This window comes from Bombina bombina, chromosome 2 (assembly GCF_027579735.1).
Source record: "Bombina bombina isolate aBomBom1 chromosome 2, aBomBom1.pri, whole genome shotgun sequence".
In the NCBI taxonomy this organism is placed as follows: Eukaryota; Metazoa; Chordata; class Amphibia; order Anura; family Bombinatoridae; genus Bombina; species Bombina bombina.
The window spans coordinates 473,745,173-473,764,233 of NC_069500.1; the positions used below are offsets into that span (position 1 = coordinate 473,745,173).

Sequence of the window (19,061 nt, forward strand, 5' to 3'; positions counted from 1 at the left end):
GCGCTACTATAATAAAGTTATTAACCCCTAATCCGCCTCACTAACCCTATAATAAATAGTATTAACCCCTAATCTGCCCTCCCTAACATCGCCGACACCTAACTTCCATTATTAACCCCTAATCTGCCGACTGGAGCTCACCGCTATTCTAATAAATGTATTAACCCCTAAAGCTAAGTCTAACCCTAACACTAACACCCCCCTAAGTTAAATATAATTTACATCTAACGAAATTAATTAACTCTTATTAAATAAATTATTCCTATTTAAAGATAAATACTTACCTGTAAAATAAATCCTAATATAGCTACAATATAAATTATAATTATATTATAGCTATTTTAGGATTTATATTTATTTTACAGGTAACTTTGTATTTATTTTAACCAGGTACAATAGCTATTAAATAGTTAAGAACTATTTAATAGCTAAAATAGTTAAAATAATTACAAATTTACCTGTAAAATAAATCCTAACCTAAGTTACAATTAAACCTAACACTACACTATCAATAAATTAATTAAATAAACTACCTACAATTACCTACAATTAACCTAACACTACACTATCAATAAATTAATTAAATACAATTCCTACAAATAAATACAATTAAATAAACTAGCTAAAGTACAAAAAATAAAAAAATATTTACAAACATAAGAAAAATATTACAACAATTTTAAACTAATTACACCTACTCTAAGCCCCCTAATAAAATAACAAAGCCCCCCAAAATAAAAAAATGCCCTACCCTATTCTAAATTACAAAAGTTCAAAGCTCTTTTACCTTACCAGCCCTGAACAGGGCCCTTTGCGGGGCATGCCCCAAAGAATTCAGCTCTTTTGCCTGTAAAAAAAAACATACAATACCCCCCCAACATTACAACCCACCACCCACATACCCCTAATCTAACCCAAACCCCCTTAAATAAACCTAACACTAAGCCCCTGAAGATCTTCCTACCTTATCTTCACCCTGCCAGGTTCACCGATCCGTCCTGAAGAGCTCCTCCGATGTCCTGATTCAAGCCCAAGCGGGGGGCTGAAGAGGTCCATGGCCTACTAGCCGAATGACGGTTCCTTTAAGGGTCGTCATCCAAGATGGCGTCCCTCGAATTCCGATTGGCTGATAGGATTCTATCAGCCAATCGGAATTAAGGTAGGAATATTCTGATTGGCTGATGGAATCAGCCAATCAGAATCAAGTTCAATCCGATTGGCTGATCCAATCAGCCAATCAGATTGAGCTCGCATTCTATTGGCTGTTCCGATCAGCCAATAGAATGCGAGCTCAATCTGATTGGCTGATTCCATCAGCCAATCAGAATTTTCCTACCTTAATTCCGATTGGCTGATAGAATCCTATCAGCCAATCGGAATTCGAGGGACACCATCTTGGATGACGTCCCTTAAAGGAACCGTCATTCGGCTAGTAGGCGTTCGGGAGAAGAGGATGTTCCGCGTCGGAGGTCTGCAAGATGGATCCGGAAGAAAGAAGATTGAAGATGCCGTTGATAGAAGACTTCATCCGGATCATGGACCTCTTCAGCTCCCGCTTGGATGAAGACTTCAGCCGGATCATGGACCTCTTCAGCCCCCCGCTTGGGCTTGGATCAGGACATCGGAGGAGCTCTTCAGGACGGATTGGTGAACCTGGCAGGGTGAAGATAAGGTAGGAAGATCTTCAGGGGCTTAGTGTTAGGTTTATTTAAGGGGGGTTTGGGTTAGATTAGGGGTATGTGGGTGGTGGGTTGTAATGTTGGGAGGGGTATTGTATGTTTTTTTTTACAGGCAAAAGAGCTGAATTCTTTGGGGCATGCCCCGCAAAGGGCCCTGTTCAGGGCTGGTAAGGTAAAAGAGCTTTGAACTTTTGTAATTTACAATATGGTAGGGCATTTTTTTTATTTTGGGGGGCTTTGTTATTTTATTAGGGGGCTTAGAGTAGGTGTAATTAGTTTAAAATTGTTGTAATATTTTTCTTATGTTTGTAAATATTTTTTTATTTTTTGTAACTTAGTTCTTTTTTATTTTTTGTACTTTAGCTAGTTTATTTAATTGTATTTATTTGTAGGAATTGTATTTAATTAATTTATTGATAGTGTAGTGTTAGGTTAATTGTAGGTAGTTTATTTAATTAATTTATCGATAGTGTAGTGTTAGGTTTAATTGTAACTTAGGTTAGGATTTATTTTACAGGTAAATTTGTAATTATTTTAACTATTTTAGCTATTAAATAGTTCTTAACTATTTAATAGTTATTGTACCTGGTTAAAATAAATACAAAGTTGCCTGTAAAATAAATATAAATCCTAAAATAGCTATAATATAATTATAATTTATATTGTAGCTATATTAGGATTTATTTTACAGGTAAGTATTTATCTTTAAATAGGAATAATTTATTTAATAAGAGTTAATTAATTTCGTTAGATGTAAATTATATTTAATTTAGGGGGGTGTTAGTGTTAGGGTTAGACTTAGCTTTAGGGGTTAATACATTTATTAGAATAGCGGTGAGCTCCGGTCGGCAGATTAGGGGTTAATAAGTGTAGGCAGGTGGAGGCGACGTTGTGGGGGGCAGATTAGGGGTTAATAAATATAATATAGGGGTCAGCGGTGTTAGGGGAAGCAGATTAGGGGTACATAAGGATAACGTAGGTGGCGGCGCTTTGCGGTCGGCAGATTAGGGGTTAATAAGTGTAGGTAGGTGGAGGCGACGTTGTGGGCGGCAGATTAGGGGTTAATAAATATAATACAGGGGTCGGCGGTGTTAGGGGCAGCAGATTAGGGGTACATAAGGATAACGTAGGTGGCGGTCGGCAGATTAGGGGTTAAAAAAATGTATTCGAGTGTCGGCGATGTGGGGGGACCTCGGTTTAGGGGTACATAGGTAGTTTATGGGTGTTAGTGTACTTTAGAGTACAGTAGTTAAGAGCTTTATAAACCGGCGTTAGCCCAGAAAGCTCTTAACTACTGACTTTTTTCCTGCGGCTGGAGTTTTGTCGTTAGATGTCTAACGCTCACTTCAGAAACGACTGTAAATACCGGAGTTAGAAAGATCCCATTGAAAAGATAGGATACGCAATTTACGTAAGGGGATCTGCGGTATGGAAAAGTCGCGGATGAAAAGTGAGCGTTAGACCCTATTTTGAGTGACTCCAAATACCGGCGGTAGCCTAAAACCAGCGTTAGGAGCCTCTAACGCCGGTTTTCACGGCTAACGCCAAACACCAAATCTAGGTCATTATGTTCTAAAATTTACAAGGGGAGACAGAAGTGCTATTTAGATGCATCTTCTTTTTTAGTCAATTCTTCTCTTTTGACTTAAACTTCACTAAAATCTTCTACAAAGTGTTTGTCACCTGATGAGATGGAGTTCTTCCTGTGTGTGATGAGTGTTATCTTCTTTCCTGCCAGTGTATGTCATCTTTAGCAGCTAGCAAGCCATTAGCAATCAAAGCTAAGTATTGTCCAATGTAAAATTGCTTTGTTTAGCATAAGTTGAGTCAATAAAAATGATCTATTTCACACATTTCCTGTGTCATCCCTTTGTTCAGTAGTAATAGTTACCTTATTGCTCTCCTGGTGCAAACATAGATCTAGCGAGGACAGATGATATCCTGATGTTTATCACCTTAACCATGCCATAGTAAATTACCTGAAGCACTTTTTACCTGCTCTATTCTCTGGGGGGTAATAGTCCTGCAGTATTTTCTCACCAGGGTTCTCATGCAAAGTTTGTGCAGTAGTTCTGAGGTCTGAAACAAAAATATGATTATGTGTTTAACTTATTGCAAAATCTGATCCTTGTAAACAATATTGCCTGGTAATGCTAGATATTGAACTGGTCTTTTTTAGTATATAGTTAGGTTTCTAAAGAGTGTAATATTTTCTGTATTGTTTAGTAAATTCCATTGTATCTCACTGTCTTTCTCAACATATTATCTCTAAATTCCATACATTTATATTAAAATAATTTCTAACAAAACTTCCAAAAATATGTGAGGCAGTCTTGTGTATTCCAGCATGTTCTTCAGTGTCCTAGTACGTGCAATGTTTCCAATATAAGTTTTGTACCTTTTTCATGGCTGCAGGTGGGGCCAACCAACTCCCGTCCAGTACATTTTTGGGCAAATGATCTTTCAGTTTCCAGAGGTAGTTATAGTGCATAAGGCTGAAGTATCCAATTTTCTTATTTTCCTGAGATTTATTCCGATTGATAAACTGCATGATAAACCTTGTAATGAACAAAAGATAATACTTCAGTCCAGGCTTCTCTAATCTTCTCTTGATAAGCATGCATGATTAGTTGGGGAGTTACCAGGCTTGCTTTGGTAGATATCCTTGAAAGCTTTATAAAGATTCATTGTGCTGCTTAAACAATTGGTTTATTTAGTTAAAAATTGAGTGGCTTTTATCACATTGGTGATGACTCGATATTTTTTTATTTTTTTATATTTTTTTTATTGAGGTTTAGTTAACAGCATACATATGGTGCCTTTCAATAGAATCTTTGTACAAAGTTGGTTACAATTATACACGCAAGAGAAGTGCAATCAAAATATACATGACAGAGCTAAATGGCATTGCTTAACAAAATCAATAGACAAGTAAAATCTGAGGCCACTTTTGGACCTCGCTATAGAATATAAAGCGACAGAAGACAATTCTGAACAGTAGGGGACCACTTTTGGATCCCCACTGATGAACCTCTATTTTACATGAATAGAACTGTATGAACATAACACATCAAACATAAAGTAAATTGTAAAATATGAACTAGGTGTAATTAAAATTAAGATAGTAAACCCCTTATTCAGAAGTGATCAGAAGTGAACTGACCTATAAAATGAAAACCTTCATAACATGGTAATAAGACTGGGGGATTCTAAAGTTTGTGTGGCAGAGCTCGCTAACCTCCCAAATTTCTAAGGGAGTTTGTAAATGAAGGTAAGGACTGATATCACTAAATAGCATTGTAGGTGCAGCTTGGATTAACTATTACTCAAACTTGGTATTAGAACATATGTGGTGCATATATATGGTAACCGAAGCAGGCCCAATATCAATGCTAAAGGGGTTAACTCGACCCGCGGTGCTTAATCTCGGGATAAGTCATATGTAATAGTAAACGCTCTCCTCAGTGTAAAGGGTCACGTCATATTTAAACCTAAGCAAATAGCACATATGGCCTGAACTGATACCCACCTCACTATTCCTAAACACCTAACAGGGCAGATTAATAGTTATGTCAGGAGCCCTAGCTAACAGTATATAATGCTCTGGGCTGTGTTTGTATAAGAGCTCTAGATAGATATTAGATATGCACATTCAATTGATATAACAGTGAAATGACTATAAATCAGCCCATATATACTAATAAATATCGTAAAAAAATGACGAAAAATACATAAAAATCCTATATCTTCTAATAGGTACTAATAGTCCCAAAGGGGTAACAGAAACATCCCATACCATTATGGTGCATGACTACATGACTCGATATTTTTATGGTACAAGCTACCACCATCTCCCTGAGCCAATACTTTATTTAAGATGCTGGGGCATTGCATAAAGTATTCTATAACAAATTAAAATAATTTTGTTTTGCCGGGACTGCCCCCATATCACAATTCAAAATAATCTTTTTACAAGATATACATTATATGGCAAGAAAGTCTAACTTGCAGTTTCTTATGGTAAAGCCTTATTCTTTGCTCTTTGCTGTAGATAATACTTTCTGTCTATATCTGTATAACATTTTTTTAATAGTATTTATCTTGCACTAGTTGTTCTTATTGTCTCTTTTATTTCTTTATTGCTGTTTTTTGCACAATCAAGTCCCAAACTATAGTTATTAAAAATGTAGTACTGCTAAACAAAAACAAAATTGAAATTTAATATGAAAACAGTATTATTAGTACAGTAAGAGGTTATATACATTCAGAACAATTTTTTATCAGTGATATCAAATTAGTGTTAAAAGTAAAAAAATAACTTAAAGGGACATAAAACCCTAAATTTTCTTTCATGATTCACATAGAGCAGGCATGTCCAAAGTCCGGCCCGCGGGCCAATTGCGGCACGCGTTCCGGACTGATAAGGCCCCACAGATAAGTTGCCCAAATATAGATCTTACGCCCCCCCCCCCAGTGAGTCCCCGAGCGCCGCTCAGGACTCCTGGGATCTCTCGCCGCGGGACTTGACGTAATCAGCCGGCACAGGGAGAAGGAAAGTACAAATCTCGCGAGATCTCGGACGTCGCAAGATTTGGGCTTTCCTGCTCCCTGCGCCTCCTTACACAGCCACAAGGGCGACCATTAAGGGCTATTGAAGAAGAAAAAAAAACTTCTGCCTACCAAACACCTTGACAAGGAGCAGTAACTGCACAGACAGCACACTGACAGGCAGGCAGGGCTGTGCACTCAGGATACATGTATAAAGCAGACAAGGGAGCATATAGGAATCTTGCCAATTGTGACAGCGAGTTACGCAGTCGTCACCAACAGCTCTCTCTTGTGAACTTTTACCGCCAACTGGATAAGAGCCGGTTTCAAGAGATTTGAACATTGGCTAAGAAAATGCTGAGCTTGTTTGGCTCAACATATTTGTGTGAGAATACATTCTCTGTTATGAACTTTAACAAGAACCGCGTGAGGACAAGACTAAGTGACTCTCACCTGCGTGACATTTTGCGCATCAAAGCCTTTGAACCAGACCTAGTCTATGTGCTGCAGTCCAGATCTCAGTTTCACCCTTTACATTAGTGTAGGCACGTTTTTTTTTCAATTGAGATGAATACATTGTAAAATCTCAGTTAATGTCAGTTGGTCTAAATCAGTTATAAATATATTTGAACACATGTATACTTGGTGTTATGTTCCTGTTCACATTTTTTTAACTTAAAGGGACAGTAAAGTCAAAACTAAACTTTCATGATTCAGATAGGGCATGCAATTTTAAACAACTTTCCAATTTACTTTTATCATCAAATTTGCTTTGTTCCCTTGGTGGTATTTTTGAAAAGCTAAACCTAGCTAGGCTCAAACTGATTTCTAAACAGTTGAAAACCGCCTCCTAGCTCAGAGCATTTCGAAAGTTTTTCACAGTTAGACTGTGCTAGTTCACATGTGTCATATAGATAACATTGTGCTCACTCCCGTGAAGTTATTTAGGAGTCTTCACTGATTGACTACACTGCATGTCTGTCAAAGGCACTTAGATAAGGAGGCTGTCTGCAAAGGCTTAGATACAAGGTAATCACAGAGGTAAAAAGTATATTAATATAACTGTGTTGGTTATGCAAAACTGGGGAATGGGTAATAAAGGGATTATCTATCTTTTTAAATAAGAAAAATGTTGGTGTAGACTGTCCCTTTAAAAGTTGACAGACAACCTTTATTACTTTGTGTAATGTACTTTACAATGTTCCTGACATATTTCAGCTTCCTGTTTTTTTTTATATTAAAGGCAGAGTGATTTAACACCTGTTTAGATTTGTCATCCAAGTCACAAAATGAAAAGTATGCCGTTTTAAATAAAGTTTGCATAAAATAGTTAATTTGCATTTAATTTAAATGGTTTAAAAGAATGTCAGGCAAAATGGTGGGCCCTCGCACATGTTCACTTCATCAAATCTGGCACTCTTCGAAAAAAGTTTGGACACCCCTGACATAGAGCATACAATTTTAAACAACTTTCCAATTTACTTCTATTATCAAATTGTCTTTGTTTTCTTGCTATCCTTTGTTGAAAAGCAGTGAGGTAAGTTCAGGAGTGGGCATGTCTCTGGAGCACTATATGGCAGCAGTTTTGGTATGTTATACATTAGCAAGAGCACTAGATGGCAGCACTATTTCCTGTTATGTAGTGCTCCAAACATGTGCACGCTACCTATCTAAATATCTCTTTAACAAGGAATAACATGAGAACAACACAAATCTTATAATAGAAGTAAATTGAAAACATTTTAAATTGTATTCTCTACCTGAATCGGGAAAGAAAAAAATTGTGTTTCATGTCCCTTTAATTGTGCACCACAAACTTATTTTTGTTCTGCACATTTCATTTCAATTTTGCAGTACAATATCTATAAAAAAAACTACGTTAGTGTAGTAGAGTAGATTAATATAAAGATATAGGGGCCAATTTATCAATTTATCAATGTCTGGCGGCCATGATCCGCTATAGTGGATCGTGTCTGCCAGACATTGCTGAATGCCGACAGTTCTGGTGAACCGCTTGTGCAATGCCGCCCCTTGCAGATTTGTATACGATCGGGCGGATTGATGTCCGCAGCCTCAGCAGCGGACGAGTTAGGGAGCAGCGGTCTTATGACCGCTGCTTCTTAACTCCTGTTTCCGGCGAGCCTGAAGGCTCGCACGGAAACAGTTACATTGGGGCAATACGGGCCTTGCTAAATCTGCCCCATAGTGTGTGTGCAAATAAAACATTGCATACACAAAATCTTAAAATTATTTTAACCATGCCTATTAAATCCCTAATCTTAAAATAAAAAAAATAAAAAAATAAAAAAAAAGTCTAAGTCTAACCCTCAAATAGGTACTCCCAGTTCCTGAAGTCCGGTGGAGAAGGTCTTCTTCCAGGCGGCTCCATCATCTTCTATCTTCATCTGGAGCGTAGGCAGCGCAGAGCTGGCTTCCCCGATGCACGAATCCTCAGCGGTGGTTTTCAACGCCGGCAGTCCAAAGCGACATGGAGGCTCCTCTTCATGCGATCGTCCGCCGCATACTGAAGATTAAATACAAGGTACCCCATATTTATTGGGGTACCTTGCATTCCTATTGGCTGAAATTTTGAAATCAGCCAATAGGATGAAAGCTAATGAAATCTTATTGGCTGATTGGAACAGCCAATAGGATTTCAGTAGCTCTAATCCTATTGGCTGATTTAAAAATTTCAGCCAATAGGAATGCAAAGTACCCCAAATTGAATGTGGTACCTTGCATTCAATTTTCAGTGTACGACAGAGATCGGATGAAAAGGAGTCTCCACGCCGCTTTGGACCGCCGCCGATAAAGACCACCGATCCGGATCCGCGCATCAGGGAACACAGCTTCGCACCTCCGCTCCACGCCGCCTTCGCTCTGGATGAAGATAGAAGATGACGGAGCCGCCTGGAAGAAGACCTTCACCGCCGGACTTCACAGGAATGATGGGTGCCTATTTGGGGCTTAGTCTTAGGCTTTTTTTCTTATTTTTTGGGTTGGCTTTTTTTTTTAGATTAGGGTTTTTTGGGCTGGAAAAAGAGTTGATTGTACTTTTAAGGGCAGTAAAAGAGCTGAATGCCCTTTTAGATTTAGTTTTTTTATTTTGGGAGGGTTGGTTGGGTGGGGGTTTTACTGTTAGGCCATTTTAAGGGCTATTGCTAGTTTATTCATAGATTAGGGGGTGTTTTTATTTTGGGGGATTTTTTATTTTTATAGGGGTATTAGCTAAGGTTTAATTTTTTTATTTTAGATAGCTTTGTTTATTTTTTCTGTAATTTTAATTTTTTTGTAATATTAGCTTTGGGGTTTGTAGTTTTTTAAACATAGGCTGCCGCCTGGGCAGGCTTATCGCCTAGTTACCCATAAACCCCAGTCATTCTTTGCCTTTATCATTGGGAGGATGTGCGAAGATGGCATCCAAACCTAGATTCTCTGAAGCTGACTGCTTGGAGATTGTACACCTAGTCTTGTCTAGATGAGTTTTTTTTTCCAATAAGGTGATTGATACCATGATTCAGGTTTGTAAGCCGGTAACTCGCAAGATTTACCTCAAGGTGGGACGTAAATGCCTTTATTGGTGCACATCTAGGGGTTTCTCTTGGAGTCGGGTGAGGTTTCCACGCATTTTGTCCATTTTTTCCGGAGGGTCTGGAGAAAAGTTTTTTAGTTAATTGTCTGAAGGGTCAGATTTCTACCCTGTCAATTCTTTTGCATAAATGTCTGGCAGACCTGCCAGATGTTCAATCCTTTGTTCAGGCCTTGGTCAGTATCAGGCCTGTGTTTAAACCTGTTGTTCCCCATGGAGCCTTAATTTTGTTCTTAAAGTTCTGCAGCAGGCTCCGTTTGAGCCTATGCACTCTGTTGATATTTTTTTTGTTATCTTGGGAAGTTTTGTTTCCTTTTGCTATTTCTTCTACTCGCAGAGTTTTTTGGTTTCGGCTCTGCAGTGTGATTCCTCTTACCTTATTTTTCCTGCGGATAAGGTGGTCCTTCGTAATAAGAGGGGCCTCTTTCTTGGTGGTGTTGAACCGCAATTTCTATCAGGACATTGTCGTTCCTTCGTTCTGTCCTTATCCTTCTTCTGAGAAGGAACATCTGTTGCATAACCTGGACTTTGTGCGTGCTCTGAAATTCTTTCTGCAGGTAAAGACTTTCGGCAATTTACTGCCCTTTTTGTAGTTTTCTCAGGAAAGCGTGAGGCCCAGAAGACCTCTTCTTTTGTTTTCTTTTTGGTTAAGAAGTGTAATGCTGTTGGCTTATGAGACAGCGGGTCAACAGACTCCTGAGAGAATCAGCTCTCTTCTTCCTGGGCCTTTAAAAATAAGGGTTCTGTGGTACAGATCTGCAAGGTGGCCAATTGGTCCACATTACATAATTTTTTCAAATTCGATACTGTTGCCTCAGCTAAGGCTTCTTTTGGGAGGAAGTTCTTCAAACGGTGGGGCCTTCTGGTTAGATTTGTCTGTCTTGTTCTCCCTCCCTTCCATTCTGTGTCCTCTAGCTTGGGTATTGGTTCCCACTAGTAATGCCATTGGAAAGAAAACAAAATGTATGCTTACCTGATACATTTCTTTCTTTCCTTGCATGGAGAGTCCATGACCTGCCATTAATTCAATTTAAGATGGCAGTTTTTGTGTATAAACCTCAGGCACCTCTATACTATTGTGTCATCTCCTATTTCCATTTTCCTTCGGCCGAATGACTGGGGATTATGGGTAATGTGAGTGACACTTAACAGCTCTGCTGGGGTGTTCTTTGCCTACTCCTGCTAGCCAGGAGTTGAATTCCCACAAGTAATTAGAATGAATTCATGGACTCTCCATGCCAGGAAAGAAAGAAATTTATCAGGTAAGCATACATTTTGTTTTTCATGTTTTCAGCTACTTGACTGCAAAGGGCTCCAATGCACATATATATTTATATAATGTTTTGCTCATTCAATGTATTCAATGTCTGTTATCTATCTATCTATGTTATCTTGCTTCAATCCAGTTCCCTAAACACTTTTAAAAATCTTTGATTTAACATATAATCTCACTCAATATGCCAAGTACAGAACTTTGATCTGTAAATAGTTGATTAGTAATTGAATAGATAATTATCCTATGCTTTTTTTATGTCCTAGTGTAACACACTTGTTACTTTTGTAAAGAGTTGTGTTTGTTGCTCTTTTGTATATTGTCTCGGATACTATTTCTGTGTAAAAGAGATAAAATACGGTGAGCTTATTGTTCATAAAATAGTTGATATTATCAGAAACTTGATAGCATGTTCTGAGTAATATGCCTTTTCTGAACTAAAGAGCTTTTGTAACAAGACCAAATATATATATATATAGAGCTATAGTTTAGATAGCGAGTTTAACTTCAGTTAGATAAATTGTAACTTAGATATTATCCTCTGAGTCTCCGTTCATCCATTCATCTTCACACACTCACACACCAAAATAAAAGTTATATTTACAATATCCTTTAAGCGGTATTACACTTAACTTTTAGTCAGCTTGAAAATGATTGGTGATTCAGTTCAACAAACATCTGTGAAGATGACAGCAGTTTTATGCGGTAAATTGTTGGCACAGTTCGTATGCATAAAATACAGTCAGGGTGCAATTTACCTTAATCCGATTCAAACCGATGCTGTAGGAAAAACAGGAGAGAGCGTCTTACCTGGAAGAGACTCGAGCGGTTAGTGAGACCGCGGCGTGTGAGCGTGACTTACTTCCGGTTATCGGTGAAGCGAGGATACAAACAAACAGAGAGATTAAGCTGATAACTTGTAAGAAAGACTTCTGTAGAAATAAGAATAACAACTTGTCTTGATTGTAGTCCAGTTAGAAGAGAACTTGAAGTTAAAGTTTTAGATAACAATTTCTTGCTTTGACCTGAAAAGGAAAATAACCTGCGAGTATAAGCAGGATAGAGAAGTGTGCTTGACATACACTTCAAATAACAGGCAATTTGTAAGTGGAAAGGTGAGCTTTAAATAGAGGTGAGCAGTTGATGGGAGGTTCTACTTAAAGAGATATTACATCTCCCCCCCGTTAAGGGAGCACCCCTGGAGAACCTGGATGAGGTTTGGAAGGATAGCGACGATGAAAACGTTTAACCAGGTCAGATGCATGAACCGCAGACTGAGGTTGCCAGGAATTCTCCTCAGGACCATATCCTCTCCATTGTATCAGATATTCCAATCTTTTCCTCCTGATTCGAGAATCCAATATCTTTTCCACTTCAAATTCCTCTTGGTCATCAAGAAATGTAGGGGGTGGAGGAGTTAGTTTTAATCTTTCATGATCTGATTTATAAGGTTTTATAAGAGAAACATGAAATGTATTGTGTATTCGATAATGTGTTGGTAAGTGAAGTCTCACTGCGTTAGGATTTATGATTTTGTCAATAATGAAAGGTCCTATAAATTGGTTAGCTAACTTTTTACTAGGTGTCTGTAACCGTAAGTGCTTTGTGGATAAAAGGACTTGGTCACCTATTTTATAGTCAGGTGTTTGTCGTCTTCTTTGATCATAGTAAAATTTTTGTCTGTCCTTGGCTTCAGCTAGGTGAGTCTTTAGAATCTTTAGTCTGTCTTGTAAATTATTTGCAAAAGTGGTAGCGCTCGGGGAATTAACTGTTGTGTTAGTGATTATTATGGAAGTAGGGTTGTATCCATAAGTGGCAAAAAATTGAGTCATTTTTATTGAGGAAGAGATGGAATTATTGTATGCGAATTCTGCCATAGGAAGGAGAGTGACCCAGTCATCCTGTAAGTGTGTAATGTAGCATCTAAGATATTGTTCTAATGTTTGGTTGAGACGCTCTGTTAACCCATTAGTCTGAGGGTGAAACACTGTTGAATACCTTGCATCTATTTTTAACAACTTACATATAGATCTCCAAAATGCGGAGGTAAATTGAGTGCCCCGGTCACTTATTATGGTTGTTGGTAAACCATGTAATCTGACTATAGAACTGATGAAAGTCTTAGCAGTTATCATAGCAGTGGGTAGAGCTTTAAGTGGAGTAAAATGTGCTAGTTTGGTCAACTGATCAACTACTACAAATATCGTATTATATTGTTGAGATAGAGGTAACTCAACAATGAAATCCATGGATATGACTGACCATGGTCTATCAGGAATAGGTAGGGAGGTTAAGTATCCAATGGGTTTCTTGTGTTCTAACTTGTTCCTTGCACAAATATCACATCCTGTTATGTAATCTGTTATGACCTTTTCCATCTGTGGCCACCAAAAATAACGTCGGGTCAATTCGGTGGTCTTTTGAATACCGGTATGACCTGATAGCATGTTATCATGTGTGTATGATAATATGAGTTTACGTAGATTTTGTGGGATATAGAGTCTTCCTTTATGATAAAATAAACCTGTGGTTTCATCTTTAATGCAATCGTGAGGTATGGTTATCTCTGTTGTTAGAGCTGAAAGTATCTCTTTCTCTAGGTTTGTGAGTGATCCTAAGAATTTTTCTTCTGGTATTACTGGTGTTGGTTCAATTGCTGTTGAGTTATTTTCGTATTGTCGTGACAAAGCGTCTGCTTTGACATTAGCTGTTCCAGGCCGGTAGGTTATCTGAAAGTTGAATCGGTCCATAAATAAAGCCCATCGAACCTGACGAGATGAGAGGGTCTTATTAGTTTTCAGATATTGTAAATTTTTATGATCAGTATATACCAAAAATGGTTCTTTGGTTCCTTCTAATAAGTGTCTCCAATGTTCTAGAGCAGATTTTATCGCTAATAATTCCTTATCCCCGACAGTATAATTTCTTTCTGCAGGTAGGAAAGTTTTAGAGTAGTAAGCGATAGGATGGATCTGTTTTGTTATGACGTTTTGCTGTGACAATACAGCACCGATCCCTGAATTAGATGCATCCACTTCTAGAATAAATGTTTGGTTATAGTCAGGTAGAGCTAAGACAGGTGCGGTAGTGAAAAGGTCTTTTAGCTTAATAAAAGCTTCTTGAGTCTCATTGTTCCAAAGAAATTTCCGTTTATTACTAGTTAATTGAGTGAGAGGTTTTACCACTGAAGAGAAATCTTTGATAAATTTCCTATAAAAATTTGCAAACCCCAGAAATTTCTGGAGTGTGCGTAGAGTTGTGGGCCTGGGCCAATTGATAATTGCTTGGATCTTTTGTGGATCCATTTCAATCTTATTGGGCTTTAGAATATAACCTAAGAATTTAATTTCAGACACGTGAAAAATACATTTTTCTAATTTTGCGTAGAGTTTGTTTTGTCTCAACCTTGTCAAGACCCACCGAACATGTTTTTCATGGTCTTTTAAATTCTTTGAGTAAATTAGGATATCATCCAGATAGATGATTACACAGACATCAGTGAGGTCATGGAAAATTTCATTTATGAAATGCTGAAATGTTGCTGGAGCATTACATAATCCAAACGGCATAACGTTATACTGGTATAAGCCGTATCTGGTGCGAAATGCGGTCTTCCATTCATCACCCTTTTTTATACGGATTAAATTGTAAGCCCCTTTTAAGTCGAGTTTCGTAAAAATCGTGGCACCAGTTAGTCTTTCCAGTAATTCAGGAATTAAAGGTAAAGGGTACCGATTTTTTATCGTTATTTTGTTTAAAGCTCGATAATCAATAATGGGGCGTAATGTTCCATCTTTGTTTTTAACGAAAAACATCCCAGCAGCTGCTGGTGAAGTAGAGTGAGATATGAATCCCTTTCTGAGGTTTTCGTCTAAATACGTTCGTAGATCTTGTAATTCTTTTTGGTTCATTGGGAATATTTTCCCATGTGGTATCTGTGAGTCTGGTATAATATCTATTGGACAATCAAATGTCCTATGGGGAGGCAAATTTTCTGCTTCCCTTAAATCGAATACATCTCCCAGATCCTGATAAACCAATGGTACACTCTGTTCCATTGTAGCTATGTTACAGTGAGGGTAACAGGTGGTTTTACAATAACTAGAAGTAAGGAGTACAGTGTCTTGACTCCAATCTATTTCAGGGTTATGTGTCTTCAACCAAGTATAGCCTAATATTATTGAATGGTTAGCTATAGGTAATATATCAAAAGATAAATATTCCGTATGTCCCCCGATAGTACCCATTAAGAGCGGTATGGTATGGTGAGTGATTGATCCCTGTTTAACTAAGGTTCCATCAATTAATTTTACAAAAACTGGGTTTGCTTTGCACACTGTGGGAATTTTATTTTGAACAACAAAATCAGTATTAATATATACACCCGTCGCCCCAGAGTCAAGTAATCCTTCAGTCTGTAGATGGTGTTGATCCCACTGTAAGGAGAGAGGTATAGTTAACTGTTGTGTATTAATAGATTTATGTAACTGTTTTATGTGATGTATCTTACCCTTCTTTTGTTTTGATAATAAAGGACAAGTAGTAACGGAATGTTCTTTGTGTGCGCAGTACAGGCAGAGGTTAGATAATCTTCTCCTTATTTTTTCTTCTGGGGTAAGTGGTCCCCTAATAGTCCCAATCTCCATAGGTACAGGGTTGGTGAGGGATTTTTCTTGTGAGGTTTGTGCAGGATATGATCGTCTTGGAACACTGTCACTCGCCATTCTTTCTGCCTTTCTCTCCCTTAGACGTCTGTCCAAAGTAATACATAATTTAGTGAGCCCTGATAAAGTCTCAGGCATTTCTAGACGTGATAATTCATCTTTTAATCCTTCAGATAAGCCTAACCTAAATTGGTTTCTGAGGCTTATCTGATTCCACTGGGAATCTGAGGCCCACATTTGGAAGTCCGTTATGTATTCCTCAACGGTCCTCTTCCCTTGTCTTAAGGCACGTAATTTGGATTCTGCATTAATCTGAGTATCAGCGTCCTCATATAAGGTGGACATGGCAGAAAAAAATTCCTGTAAGGAATTCATTATAGGATCATTTGCCTCAAATAATCTGTTGGCCCAGGTTCTGGGTTCACCCACTAAGTAAGATATGGTGGTACAGACTTTTATTCTCTCGGTATGATAGGTTCTGGGATTGAGAGAGTAAAGTAAGTTACAAGCATTTCTAAAATCTCTGAAAGTAGCACGTTTTCCAGAAAATGGAGTTGGAGGCTGAATCTGAGGCTCAGGTAACTCCAGCTCTTTAGGGGTTAAACATTCTTTAATTAATGCTTTTAATGCAGTGTTCTCTGTTTGTACTTCAGTTAAACCATGGGCGAGGTAGTCTAATTTTTTGTTAATGTTGGTAATTTCATTTTGAACCTCTTGTGCATCCATGGTGAAACTGTATACTTAGCAGAGTTTGAGGCCTGTTATTTCTGTAACACACTTGTTACTTTTGTAAAGAGTTGTGTTTGTTGCTCTTTTGTATATTGTCTCGGATACTATTTCTGTGTAAAAGAGATCAAATACGGTGAGCTTATTGTTCATAAAATAGTTGATATTATCAGAAACTTGATAGCATGTTCTGAGTAATATGCCTTTTCTGAACTAAAGAGCTTTTGTAACAAGACCAAATATATATAGAGAGCTATAGTTTAGATAGCGAGTTTAACTTCAGTTAGATAAATTGTAACTTAGATATTATCCTCTGAGTCTCCGTTCATCCATTCATCTTCACACACTCACACACCAAAATAAAAGTTATATTTACAATATCCTTTAAGCGGTATTACACTTAACTTTTAGTCAGCTTGAAAATGATTGGTGATTCAGTTCAACAAACATCTGTGAAGATGACAGCAGTTTTATGCGGTAAATTGTTGGCACAGTTCGTATGCATAAAATACAGTCAGGGTGCAATTTACCTTAATCCGATTCAAACCGATGCTGTAGGAAAAACAGGAGAGAGCGTCTTACCTGGAAGAGACTCGAGCGGTTAGTGAGACCGCGGCGTGTGAGCGTGACTTACTTCCGGTTATCGGTGAAGCGAGGATACAAACAAACAGAGAGATTAAGCTGATAACTTGTAAGAAAGACTTCTGTAGAAATAAGAATAACAACTTGTCTTGATTGTAGTCCAGTTAGAAGAGAACTTGAAGTTAAAGTTTTAGATAACAATTTCTTGCTTTGACCTGAAAAGGAAAATAACCTGCGAGTATAAGCAGGATAGAGAAGTGTGCTTGACATACACTTCAAATAACAGGCAATTTGTAAGTGGAAAGGTGAGCTTTAAATAGAGGTGAGCAGTTGATGGGAGGTTCTACTTAAAGAGATATTACACCTAGTCATTACCGTAGGTTGTAGCACTACAGGTAAGGGAAAGTAAATTGCTTGACTGAGACCTGTTGAGTTTGTGTTATTGTACAATGTAAGAAAGAAGATTATGACAGCTTTCAATATGATCTACTGTTGCTGGACTGACCACTCTGACATTTGCCAATGCTGTCTTTAGTCAGATCAGGTCTTAGCATCCAGGCTCCAGCCACATTAGAATCCCACCTGTCTTGGTTACCTGGTAGAAACATATGGCTTGCAGTGCAGGCAAGGTTTGAATTGAGAGTCATGGAGTATTTGTTTTTCTAGACCTTAAACTGCTCTGTATGCCTGTGGTGTACAGTCACATTCTTGGCCCTATAAACAATGTCTTAAAAAGTTTTGTTTGTATACTCACTGACCAGAGAATTATTTTACATCTATTAATGAAAAACAAGAGGCTGCAGTAAAGGTAAGTTTCTAGCCTTACATAGAGGTGTAGTTGGTGTAGGTATGCCTATACAGACATAGGGGTAGTTTTACCATATGTCGAGCGGACATGATTCGCTATAGCGTTTAGCATATGCTGTTGGCATTTATCATTGCACAAGCATTTCTACTGAAATGCTTGTGCAATGCCACCGCCCTGCTCATTGGCGGCCTAACAGGGGCTGTCAATCATCCCGATCGTATCGGATCAGAATGATTTCAATCTGCCACCTAAAAAGTGTCGGACAGGTTAAGAAGCAGCACTCTTATGACCGCTGCTTCTTAACTTCCGTTTCAGGCGAGCCTGAAACGATGGGCCTCCGAAGCAGCATATGCTGCTTAATAAATGGAGCTCATAGTAACAAAGTAGATGAGGTTGAAAAAAAGACAGAAGTCCATTGAGTTCCCATTAAAAAATGTGACCTGTTTAACACAAGCAATCATATCCCTGAATTCTGTTTCTAGCCAGAAATATATCTAAACCATTTTTAAATGTATCTAAGGTGTTGGCATTTACTACCTCCTTAGTTTCACATTTTGATTGCTCTTATAGTGAAAATTATTTTTACGTTGCAGGAGATTAAATCTCCTTTCCTCCAGCCTTAAATTGTGACCTCTTGTCATAAATAATTTTCTTGGAATAAGCAGATCTTCTGCTATATCTTTATATGGGCCTTGAATATATTTATATAAAGTAATCATGTGCACCTTTTTTCTAGAGAGCACAGACCCAGTTTGGCTAACCTCTTGTCATAGCTTAAATTTTTCATTCCCCTATTAGTTTTATGGCCCTTCTCTGAACTTTTTCTAAGTATTTTTTTTTAGATTGATCCAAAGACCTTTCTGTTACACAAACCACTATGTTCCGAAATGTCTGAGAAGCTTTCATTTTAAATATCTGAGTCATATATATAATAAATAAATACAAATAAAAATCAAATTTTATTGGAGCCTCTTAGACCTCTGGGCATTAAACAAATGAATTCTTTGTAGACTATGTCATTGTGATGCCTAAACACTTATTTATAATAGCAATAGTCCTCTAATATTCTTTTCCAGTTGCACTATTCATCACCATTTTTCTAACACTTGTTCAACCCTTTACATTTGTCTATGTTCCTTAGACTTTCCATTGTGCCAAAAACATTCATAGACATTCCCATAATGTGTTCCTA

General features: G+C 37.8%; 1 protein-coding gene across 1 annotated transcript in view; it reads right to left on the reverse strand.

The window, feature by feature from the left end:
- Positions 1 to 19,061, reverse strand: part of MYO1H (myosin IH) — a 372,029-nt gene that overhangs the window by 65,592 nt on the left and 287,376 nt on the right. The window contains 2 exon segments of the mRNA XM_053702119.1: positions 3,675 to 3,758; positions 4,078 to 4,237. Of these exon segments, the coding sequence (XP_053558094.1) occupies positions 3,675 to 3,758; positions 4,078 to 4,237 (244 nt within the window).